Source organism: Danio aesculapii, chromosome 2, assembly GCF_903798145.1.
Source record: "Danio aesculapii chromosome 2, fDanAes4.1, whole genome shotgun sequence".
Lineage (NCBI taxonomy): Eukaryota > Metazoa > Chordata > Actinopteri > Cypriniformes > Danionidae > Danio > Danio aesculapii.
Genome location: NC_079436.1, coordinates 15,797,136 through 15,809,620, shown reverse-complemented (window position 1 = coordinate 15,809,620; position 12,485 = coordinate 15,797,136). Strand labels below are relative to the sequence as shown.

The 12,485-nt window shown below is 34.1% G+C and overlaps 1 protein-coding gene across 7 annotated transcripts in view; it reads left to right on the top strand.

Moving 5' to 3' along the window:
- kmt2cb (lysine (K)-specific methyltransferase 2Cb) overlaps nucleotides 1-4,561 on the top strand; it is a 184,590-nt gene extending 180,029 nt beyond the window's left edge. For all 7 annotated transcript variants that reach the window (XM_056473635.1, XM_056473626.1, XM_056473643.1 and 4 more), the window contains 2 exons: nucleotides 1,898-2,006; nucleotides 4,256-4,561. In XM_056473635.1, the coding sequence (XP_056329610.1) occupies nucleotides 1,898-2,006; nucleotides 4,256-4,348 (202 nt within the window). In that variant the 3' untranslated portion in view covers nucleotides 4,349-4,561. The remainder of the gene's footprint in view (nucleotides 1-1,897; nucleotides 2,007-4,255) is intronic.
- The last annotated feature ends 7,924 nt before the right edge of the window (nucleotides 4,562-12,485 follow it).

The following is a 12,485-nucleotide window of genomic DNA, read 5'->3' as shown; positions in this document are numbered from 1 at the left end:
CTAAAATTGAACTCTTTGGAGTGAATGACAGGCGTTACATTAGGAAAAAACCAGGCACCGCTCATCACCAGTCCAATACCATACCTACAGTGAAGCATGATGGTGGCAGCAACATGCTGTGGGGATGTTTTTCAGCAGTAAGAACTGGAAGACTAGTCAGGATAGGGGGAAAGATGAATGCAGCAATGTAAAGAGACATCCTGAATGAAAACCTGCTTCAAAGTGCTCTTGACCTCAGACTGGGGCGACGGTTCATCTTCCAGCAGGACAATGACCCAAACCACTCCGCTCAAGTCCCTTAAGTGGTCTCTCAAAAGTATCACACACCAGATGCGCACATTCACATAATATTTAACACAAAACTAATCAGATGGCGCTCTGTGGCGCGGTAGAAAAATAAGCAGTGTCCAGAGTCGGCCAATAAGACGGCCAATTTCCCAGTTCTCCAAAAGACAACCATTGACACCTTGCACATGACAAGACACAAAAGGTTTTAGCTGAAGACATGGGTTTTAGCTGTCGCGTTCATGTCAGGCTACTCTTGAACAGACGGCATCAGAAGTGGCTTGCCTGGGCTAAAGACTGGACTGCTGCTGAGTGCTCCAAAATTATGCTCTCTGATGAAAGTAAATTTTGCATTTCCTTTGTAAATCAGGGTCCTAGACTCTGGAGCAAGAGTGGGAAGGCACACAATCCACATTGCTTGAGGTATAGTGTAAAGTTTTGTGTGCCATGTCATCTGCTGGTGTTGTTCCAAGGTGTTTTGTGAGGTCCAAGGTTAACGCAGCTCTACACCAGGGCGTTTAAGAGCACTTCATGCTTCCTGCTGCTGAACAACTTTATGGAGATGCAGATTTCCTTTTTCAACAGAACTTGGCATCTGCACACAGTGTCAAAGCAGTACCTGGTTTAAGGACCATGGTATCCTTGTCCTTAATTGGCCAGAAAACTGGCCTGACCTTAACCCCATAGAAAATCTATTGGCTATTGTGAAGAGGAAGATGCAATATGCCAGACCCAACAATGCAAAAGAGCTGAAGGCCACTATCAGAGCAACATGGGATCTCATAACACCTGAGCAGTGCCACAGACTGATCAACTCTATGTCAAGGTGCATTGCTGCAGTAATTCAGGCAATGCTCATTCTTTTCATGTTTATACTTTTCAGTTACTTTTTTTCTTATACTTTTCAGATTTCTAAAAAAAAGCATTTCTTTGTTTTGGTCCTAAGTAATGTTCTAATTTCTGAAATACTAAATTTGGGGTTTTCGTTAGTTGTCATCAAAATCATCAAAATTAAAAGAAATAAACACTTGAAATATTTCAGTCTGTGTGGAACGAATGTATACATTATACACGCACAAATATTTTTGTTTAAAGTATTATATAGAAAATAATAATTTAAAAGAGAGATTTGAGGGGTGTACTCATTTATGCTGAGCACTGTATAACCATATAGCTACCATCCACAATGCTGTCCTCCATCATTTACACAGTGTCAACAATTTTGTATTTAATATATTTTGAATTTTATTTATTCATGCGAATCAAAGCTTCATTTTTGTCATAATTACTCCAACTCTCAGCGTCAGGTGATCCTTCAGAAATCATTCTAATATGTAGAAGTGTTTCTGATTATATGGAAATTAGTTGGTAAAATCATGATATATTTTACTGTATCTTTCTTTGCTGAATAGAAAGTTTATTTGTAAAAAAGAATGTATACAGCTATGTGAAATATTTTGTAACATTCAAAATGTACTAGTATATCACTATCTTGCAATGTTTGTGCTACAGGAGGCATCACTTTTCTGTGCAGTTTAAAGTATAGTTTTGCTAACTAAATAATTACAACCACTCTCAAAAGATTTTAAGATTAATTTAATTTATCTTGTAGGTACATCAATCATTCATGCTTACCAAATTGTGTGGCTGAGGTTGTGACGTTTGAGCGGGGCTACAAGATCATCATCAGTGCTGCCTGCAGGATTGAGAGAGGAGAAGAGGTGAGATTTTACCTGTCATTTATTGTTATGCACCCTAAATAAAATGCCTCAATTTGCTAATGCCACAAACACAACCATTATGTTTTCTGTTTGTTTTCTTATATTTTCATATATTGGTATCAGATTGTATAGGACATTTAGTTGTTCAGTGGTTTTGCATTTAGTTTTTGTTTACTGTTACCTAACTGACAATCTCATGTTAGGTCAATAGATGGTCTTTAGCAGCTCAAGCACATCAACCACATAAGCAATTACACTTTGAAAGCAGTACTATTAAATGTGTTGTTGACTACCTCTGAAAGTGGTTAAACGTGAAAAAGCTTCAAACTTTTTAGACGTTGTTTAAAGCTGTAACATCATCTACCAATGATCAGACTAACCACAATGGATCATAGTACCTGGTATCAAAATTGCATTGTAGAGATGAAAAAAAGAATAAGAAAAAAAAAGATTTGACAATGATGCCAAGCACACAGCAAATTTACAACTATTTAAAATGCTGGGGCAAGAGTTCTGCAAAAACTTATGACTTTAAGTAATTACTTCTAAAGTGGATATACAGAATTATAGGCTGTCCTACTGCAAGTTTGTCACAAATTTTTGTTAAAAAATAATGATGTGAAATAAAACATAAGGCGCAATTTTAACGATCTAGACACAAAGTCTAACATGCATGGCGCAAACGCATTAAGGGTGTGTCAGAATCCATTATTTATGCTATTTTAAGGATGGAAAAATACGGTTTGCACCACAGCGCATGGTTTAAGAGGGTTGTGCTTATTCTCTTAATGAGCTAAGGGTGTGTTTTTAGCATAAAGTCCATTAAACCAATCCTAGTCTCTTCTCCCATTCCCTTTAAGAGTCAGTTGAGTCGTGTATCATTTGCTTTTTACATGGCTGACTTTGTTAGTGGAAAAACTGAATGCTTCACTAGTGAGAAAACAGTTAAACAGACCATCTGCAGCGCAAGGTTAAAGAATGAGCCTCCTGCATTCGGCCTCTCGACTTTCTCTTTAGTCTACTTTTACTCTTTACTTTCGTAGATAAGAAAACGGTGGAAACTCACTCTACTGGATACATCCATTAGCCTACATATTTAATTTAGTTTCTTAAGCGCAAAGATTTTAGTTTCCAGCACACAAATAAATGAACAATAATAATGTGGTCAAAAAACTTATATCCAAACACACGTCCTATTCTTTTGCCCCATTTGGTGATGCATACGTCTCCAAAACCAGACAGGTGGACAAATCTAAATTAGTTTTTATTCAAACAAATAAAAATACGTATATAATAAATAATAATGCTAATAGTAATAACATTATGCAACTGCAAATTGTCATGAATAAACTGAAAAAAAGCCCCAGAGGTGAAGAAGGCATAGAAGTAGTGGTTTTTATATTTATGTACACAACATTTTATACCTTTATTTATTTTTTTATTTATCCATATGTAAAGATATTTGGGTATTGGTGCACATCCTGTGTGTTTTAAGCAATGTGAAAGCATTGATGATTTTATGTGCTCAGACGGAAAACCATGAAATTCAGAAGGGTGTTTTTTCACATGACTGTGTGTATAAATCCCAAATTTGCGCTTTAGTTACCCTCGCTGTTACATTTAACGTTAAGTTTGAAAATGAAAGTAAGATATAAGAGTGTACAGAAATGATAGTGAAAAATGTATTATTAACAACCCTAGCCTAAACAGATGGATTTAGAATGAAACTAAATCAAACGGTGTATGTGAAATGCTTGTTACTCACATGTTTCTCCATAGAGACTTGTTTGATTTAAGGTTGATAAAGGGTAATATAATATAATATAATATAATATAATATAATATAATATAATATAATATAATATAATATAATATAATATAATATAATATAATAAATAAGCATTAACAATAATGTCCTATTGGTTTTGCAGTAGTTTGTTTGTTTGTTTGTTTGTTTGTTTGTTTGTTTGTTTGTTTGTTTGTTTGTTTTTATCTACCTCAGGATGAACTCCCATTAGGATTTTTTATCAGCTGGAAAAAAAATGTGGAAAGTGATCCCATGACTTTTTTTTTCTCTGTGCGCTTACATTTAGAAAGATCCTTTTTTTTTATTATACTGTTAATGTCTTTGTGAACGGGCCTTGACTCTCTTCTCTATTATGTGACAAAATATTTAAAAACAGCAAAGTATTCTGTCTGCAAACATTATGATCTTAGGTTTAACCCACCATTGAATGGTTCTGTTGCAGCTCTGCTACGATTACAAGCTCACTCCAGTTAACGATCAGAGCAAGATCCCATGTCACTGTGGAGCCGCCAAATGCCGCAAGTGGATCAACTGAAAATCTCCAACTCTGAGCTGGCAGTTCACCAGAAGAGACAACAGGAAACATTTCTAAATGTGCAAAACTAAGAGGAAAACACAACGCGAGAGTACAGCATTGTGTGAGAGCCATTCGTATCATTTTTTTAACTTGAAAGGAAAAGGTTCCGTTTTTTGCATGTGCCATGAGTCTGTGTGTGTGTGTGTGTGTGTGTGTGTGTGTGTGTGGGGGGGTGTGGATGTGGATGTGGGTGGGGGGGTTGAGGGTGGGGTCAGATTGAATGTGTGTGTGTGTCACATGGGGCAGACTTCACCAGCAAAAGAGGATGAGAAATGAACGAAAGTATTGTGTTGGGTATCGCCTTATAGGTCGATGGCAAAGGCAACCCATCTGTACGGCGTGATCTGTAAAGACTACCGTAGAACTCATTGTAGAACATCACTGAATGGAGAATGTACGGAATTGACTTCCGCAAAGGGAACACATGTTGCACTAAAAAAAAAAAAAAGGAAAGAAAAAAAAGGAAAACAAAGTTACAAAAATAAATGAAAAAAATTCTTGATTCCATGAGTCAGTTTTATCCTAGATATCTCTCATTGTTTAGTGTAAGAAAATAAAGATGTTATGTATTTATTACTGTGCGAGTGAATGAATGGGCCTATTTTAATAGCAGTTTGATGCTGATAAAAAGGATGCCTGATGCAGTTTGAGATTCTGTTACAGACTCTGTAAATACAGTGTAAATATAGAGAAATATCTGAATGATTGACCAAATACTACCTTCATTCACTACCTTATTCATCTTGATGTTCAGATATTTTAGACATGCTTGTTTTATTTTGCGTTTGCTCTCCTTTCTTTTCCTCGTTGGAATTGATTTGACATCATGATACCACGTGTAATTATTGCAAAGGTGACTTCACAAGAAAAGTATTTTCTCTGTGTTTAGGATGTGGTATTTGTAGTGGTTTTGTGGTTTATGCGTTATTGCTGACCATATTGTTGGTTTTTGTTTTATTTTCATTCCATTGTATGTTCTGCTGCTGATAGCAGCTGTTCAAAGCAGAGCAGAGTTCAAAGCAAGTGACTTTTAGCAAATCAGGTGGGATTGTAGATGTAGAGATAACTGTGAAATGAACTTTAAACCTCACCCACCGATTATGAAATCACAAGCAACATGCACAAGTAGCTCTTTTTTTTTTTTTTATAAATACTCACCGTCGTATGGATTTTTTAAATGCGTGAGAATGAGAAGTCATTTTTGAATGGTGTTATGAGCAGGAATAGCCGAATGAAGGGCCAGGTTAACTTTCTGAAAAATCTCAAATATGTACATATGAAAAATAGATGCTTGTATTAGTTTTATTGATTGAAGTGAAGCGCTATTCGTTTTGTAGCCAAAAATGTTTTTAACATTTCACATGCCTTGTTATTTCAATTTGGAAGTTTCTGTGTGCACAATTTCACGTTGAAAATGGACAGTTTAGACTTTGTATTGTAATGGGCATGATTTTTTTCAAAAAAAAGAGTCAGTTGTATATATTTTTTTTCTTCAATGAACAGCTGTGACAAAATTGTTTTATGGATATTTTCCTTGTCTTGTAACATACATCATTTTCCTAGTGTTGTTTTTTTGTTTTCTTGCTTTTTTTTTCTCTCTGTATAGTAGTCTAAATTGTTTTGGAAACTGAAGCTTTTTTGAGTACACAGAATGATATAGGGTTTGGTATTTGCGGAACTGAATTTACAAAAAAATAAAAAATAAAATATTTTACATGATTGATGCACAACTTCTTTTTTCTTCTACCAATTTGTTGAAACCTCTATATTTTGCTAATAAAACAAGATTTTAAGAATTACATTATAATTGTTTAATAATAATAATGTTTTGATGTTTTAAAAATATTATGAAAATTAAATGAAATGTCATTTCTTCAGTTAGAATGATACAACAATTTGTTTTATTGTTACGTAATGTGTATTTATATAACGCGGTTATTGTGTATGGCCATACACCCAAAGCGCTTCACAATCATGAGGGGGTCTCTCCGTACACCACCACAGCATTCACTGGGATGATATGACAGCAGCCACAGGAAAACAGCGCCAGTGTGCTCACCATACACCAGCTATTAGTGGAGTGGAGAGACAGTGATAGAGTCAATTCAGGGGATGGTGATGATTGGGAGGCCATGACGGTTGAAGTCAGAGAGGGAATTTGGCCAGGACACCGGGGTTGCACCCCTACTCTTTACGTGAAATGCCATGGGATTTTTAATGACCACAGAGAGACAGGACCTTGGTTTAACGTCTCATCCAAATGACAGTATAGTGTCCCCTTCACTTTTACTGGGGCATTAGGACTCACAGGTTGAGCACCCCCTGCTGGCCTTACTAACACCACTTCCAACAGCAACCTAGTTTTCCCATGTGGTCCCTCATCCAGGTACTGATCAGGCTCAGCCCTGCTAAGCTTTAGTGAGTAATCAGTTGTGGGCTGCAGGGTGATATGGTTGTGGCTGTATTTACATCCAATACACAACAATGAGTTTCCATGTATATGTAAAAAAATATATATACTGTATATCTGTTCCACTTTTAACAGTCCTATTATTTCAGAATACTTAAAAGTTTGTGTGTGTGCCTGTAATATATAGAGAGGTTTTGGTATTTGATTAAAGCTTATATAATTATTATACAAATAATGAAATATGGGCACACATGCATTGTTTATAAGAAGCACTAATATATTGTTTATAAGAAGCACTAATATATAAATATAAAGATGAGTACAGTTTGACTTCATTCTGACTAAAATGTAATGTATTAGTTAGGCGGCATGATGGCACAATGGGTGGCGCTGTCGCCTCACAGCAAGAAGGTAACTGGTTCAAGTCCCCGTGTTCGCGTGGGTTTCCTCCGGGTGCTCCGGTTTCCCCCACAGTCAAACACATGCGCTAAAAGTGAATGGGGTAGGCTAAATTGTCCGTATTGTATGTGTGTATGTCCTGCTCCTCCAGGTTGGGGGTTGAGCGTTGGGCTAACAACCCACCTCGTAAAAAATTAGATGTTACAAAACACCAACATGGTGTGACTAAATATCAACTTCAATGTAAACGGGCCTTGGAGTAAGTAATGGAGTAGTTAAATATAGTAATGGAGTGTTGAGTGAGCTCATTGTATTATCAACATTATTTATAAGACTGAATAAAAGAGTCAAATGACTGTTTTTGCATTTATTCTACAAAACAAATTCAAGTTAACAATAAAATCACTGTAACGTCTGCTGTGGAAATACATCTTTCCCAAATAGCTTATTTCTCATGGCAAGCTCAAATAACAAGCTGCTTGATGAATTGTTGGCATTTTTGTTAAAACTTCACACCCCATCCACTCTGCCATTCTGACCTATAAAAAGACAATTTACATTTAAAAATGAATGTTTTTCTTTTAATTATAGGCTAAACAAATTAAAATAAAACTTGTCCTCTAACAGCTCCAATCCCTAATTTTTAGTGGCCCTGATACTGTGGTTCGTGTTCAATAATCGCATCCTAGCTTTCGCATCTCGGGAGCATGCTGGACAGCTCATTTACAAAGTGGGTTACCAGTCTTCATGCATAGCACCCTTACTATTCTCCCTGTCAAAGGCTAAGCTGGGATTGCGGCTCATAATGTTAAAACCACATAGACCTCACACTCCTCCATAGCACGTCCCATCCAGCTTTTGGATGAATATGGGTCTGCTTCCTCATTTAATGTCTCTGGCAAGCAGATGTCTATTAATGCATTGGATAGTTAGCTGTGTGGCAAGCCTTCCAGTGCAGTGTTGGCTAGGGATGCATCAATATGGATTTTTTTGGCCGATATGGATAACCGTTAACTTTTAAGATTTGGAGGCCGACACTGCAGCCGATAAATATAGATATTTCAAAATGTTCCATTTTTAAAATCAGTAAACAACTGATTTTATTTTAAAAGCTTCATAAAAGTTTTATGTGATCTTATGAATGGAATAGCCAACTCAAAGCAAAAAAATAAATAAAAATCTTTTTAAAATATAAAGAACTATTGACAATTTCACATAAATCAGCATGCCAAAAATAAATGATTTCCAACATGCAACTTGACTGTTGCATAAAATAATATGTTAAATAACAAAATTGGACTTAATTAACAAACAAGTAAAATATATTGTGAATAAAATGAAAATGAAAGGACTAAAAACTGAAACCAACTCAAATGTTCTTGATTAAAAAATGTCACTGTTCAAGCGAAAAGCTCTATACAGATTTAGACAGTTTTAGATTCTTTTGAACACGTAGATGCTTGTCAATCAGACAATGTCCATTATTGCTGTCAGTTATAGGAAAAATGATCGATGTTTATGATAAACTGCCGTGAGTTTGAAACTCTAACTGCAGGCGCTGTGTGATGTGCATGCATGAGAAGCAGAGTCAGATTTGTCCTCGGAGTCAGATTTTGTAACAACACCTGAGCATTGAGCACCGATGACTTTATGACAAACACAGCATAATATAAAGACCAAATGTGGCGGACGTGGTAATAGCCATCACATACTGTACGCTCATTATAATCATTATAAATATGCTGATCAAACGGAATAAGATCCTACATCAACAACACATGGCAAGCAACGCGTTGATAATAACAAATATTAATATTGATTACAAACAACCCAATGAGTTTAGCATGTGTGTGTCGCTGCTATTATGTTTACACATGTAATATTTTTCCTGAGGTGATTAAAACCAAAATACACAATAGCTACATTTCCATCCACCTATTTTTATGCGCATTTTGGAGATGAAAAATCTGTTGATAGAAAAGCCACGATGTGCATAAATTTTGAAAATGCGCATAAAAAACATACATGCATAACTGAGTAGCATAAACTTTTTATCCTATGAGAAAAGATGCGCATAAACTACGATGGAAACACTTTAGTGAACAAATTCCAAAAAGCGCATAAAAAAAAAGTGATTTTGTTGTAAGAGATCGTGCGAAGATAAAATGTTTGCGAATCGACAAACCAACAGTCTGAGCACATTGTAAAACATCTGAAATGTTGTTTTGGCCATACTAAAATGCCTTAACCATCTTGGTATTCGTGGTATTCGTGTTAATGACCTCCAGAATCAAGAGCATCTGTGCTCCACGTCTCAGGCCTTCAAACACCACCGCACGTTCACTGCGTATCAGGATTGCCTTCTGAGGCGCAAGTGAAATATTAAATGAGGAAAGGATTCACGCAGCTTCTCTTATCACAGCAAATTCAGTTTTTACTTTTAATATTTGCCGCCAGATAATCAGGAAGTGATGATTTTGTTCTCTTTGACTCATTAGATAGAAACACTGCATTATTCGCACGTCTTTTATACGATAATCCAGTTTTGTGCATAAAGTTAATTCGCATTTTTGGATGGAAACATAGCTAATGACACTCTATCAACCATATCGACAATGATAAGAAATATGCTTACTGAGTTATTAACGCACAGCAATACCACACAAAGAAGGGACAGACTTTGAAGGAATAAACAATGTGAGATAAGCTCCTTTATAGTGCAATGGACAAGTCTGAACAAGTTCCACCCCCGTATGTTTTTTTTAAATTTAATTTTGTTTGTTTTTTTGCATAACAAGAACAATATTATACAAAAATGAGGAATACAGTGTTTACATTTTTTTTTACATCAAAGGAACAAATCAGTAGAAAAAAAATAATAATTAAATAATATAAAACTTACAGGGGATATAGAAATTACAAAAAAAAGTATAAGAAAAGGATTCCAAAATTGCATACATTCTTATAGCTTTTTTATTTTTTGTGTCTTTTAGGGTTTCGAAATAATGCTTAAGATAAATTTTAAACAAATGAATATTATGCTTATCACTGGACTATTTTTGTTTGTTTACATGGTACTTCCCATACATTATCATTAAATTATTAATCAAATTCTGCTTCAAAGTTTTGGTATTATTGTTGTAAATCAAAAAAATATCTTTACAAGAAAACTGAATTTTGAATTTTGTAAGTTTAAATATAAGATATTCAACATCAAACCAAAACATTTGTGTATATGTGCATTCAAAAAATAGATGTTTAATCGATTCCTCCTCTAATTCATAAAAAGTGCACGTAGATTCCATGTCTCTAAAAAGTTTTTAACCACTTCTTTCACTGGATAAATTAAATGTATTACTTTATATGTCACTTCTTTAACTTTATTGGTAAGTATTTACTAGGTAAGTTCCAAACTTTTTTCCACTCAATTTGCTCAAATAAGGAATTCCAAAAAGATTTGCATTTAGGCAACAATGTGGTTCTGCATAACGTTTTAATGTAACAATTATTAAATTTATTGTCTATAATTTTCACACCATTGATACTTAACTGATTACTATGTAAAATATTTGATTCAGAGGATAAATTACCAGATAAGAGCTGAACAATTCCACTAGGAATTGCATCAAATACTATTGCAAATTCCTTAGCAGTTATTGGGATCTTGTAATAATTGAGAAATTCACAATAATTAAAAAGTTGTCCATTACTTTTGAATAACTGTCTCACCAATATAATATAATTATTGTACCAATTTCTATAAAATAAGGATTTGTTTTTAAAGGTTATACATTTGTTGTTCCATATTACGGATTTATGTGTAGAAAAATTATGCTTATAAATAAGCATCCATAGATAGCATACCTGTTTATGAAAAGAGGAAAGTTTTATTGGCACCTTGTTAATATTAAAATTACATCTTAAAAAAATTCTAAACCCCCCACCTGGTCAAAAACTAATTCAGGGATGATGCTCCAAATTTGGCCTTTAGAATTCAGGTAATTCTTAATCCATTTGTTTTTGAATACACAATTAGAAGTGCTAAAGTCAAGAACATTGAGACCTTTATCTTCAACTGGATTGCACAAAATCGTTCCTCCATATGAAATTGAACAAAATTTTATCCATCTCTTTTATGAATGATTGTGGAACATCTAATGCAAGAGACGTATATACTAAACGTGACAAACCTTCAGTTTTGGCTAATAAAATTCTTCCTTTGATTGATAAATCTCTCATTAAACATAAGTTTAATTTTTGTTTAATTTTCTTAATAATTGGTGTAAAATTCAGATTACTTCTCTCCTTTTGATCTTTACAAATTTTTATACCCAAATATTCTACCATCTCCTTTACTGGAAAACCATATATATCATTGTCATTGCATATTTTCAGAGGGAACAACATACACTTTTTAATATTTAAACATAAACCAGATACAGATGAAAAAAGAGGCAATCAATAGCATTTTTAATTTCAATTTCATTTTTTTTTTAAATGGCAGTGTCATCTGCTAATTGAGAGCATTTCAATTCTTTCTCTAAAATTCTAATACCACAAAATGTATCTCTTTTAATATATAGGGCCATAGCTTGTGTTACCAGTAAGAAAAGAAAGGGTGAAATAGGACAACCTTGTTGTTCCATGTGATAATTTAATTGAGCTGTTACAGTCACTGTATAAAGTTTGAAAAGCCTTTTTAAAATAATCTCCAAAGCCAAAAAAATGAAAAGTCTCCGACATAAAACTATGATCAATTGTATCGAATGCTTTTAAAAAAATCAACAAATAAAATAAAACTATTATCCAGAATTAATTCATTATAATCAATCAAATCTAAGATAAGTCTTATATTATTGGAAATGTGTCGCCCTTTGTATTCTTTTCTCCTTCCTCTAACCATTTTCTCCTTGATCTAATGAAGGCACCCTTTGCTTTATATTCATATATTTTATCTAATTCTCATTTTATTTGCATTAATTGTTTTTTTCTATCTTGATTTATGTTATAATTTCCAGAGAAGCTTATAATTTGACTTTGAATTTTTTCTTCTTTTTCTCTTCTACATTTTGCTATTTCTTTTCCTTTCCTTATAGCTAGAGTTCTAATGTTAAACTTCATTAATTCCCAATTATTACCAAAATTATTAGTTACATTTGCCTCATTCCAGCTATTTATAATTATATATTTTGCTTCCTCTCAAAATTTTACATCTGTCAATAAATTTTTGTTCATTTTCCAGTATGAAAACTTTTTTTCATTGTTGTGTGTAGTTGTATTTAATGA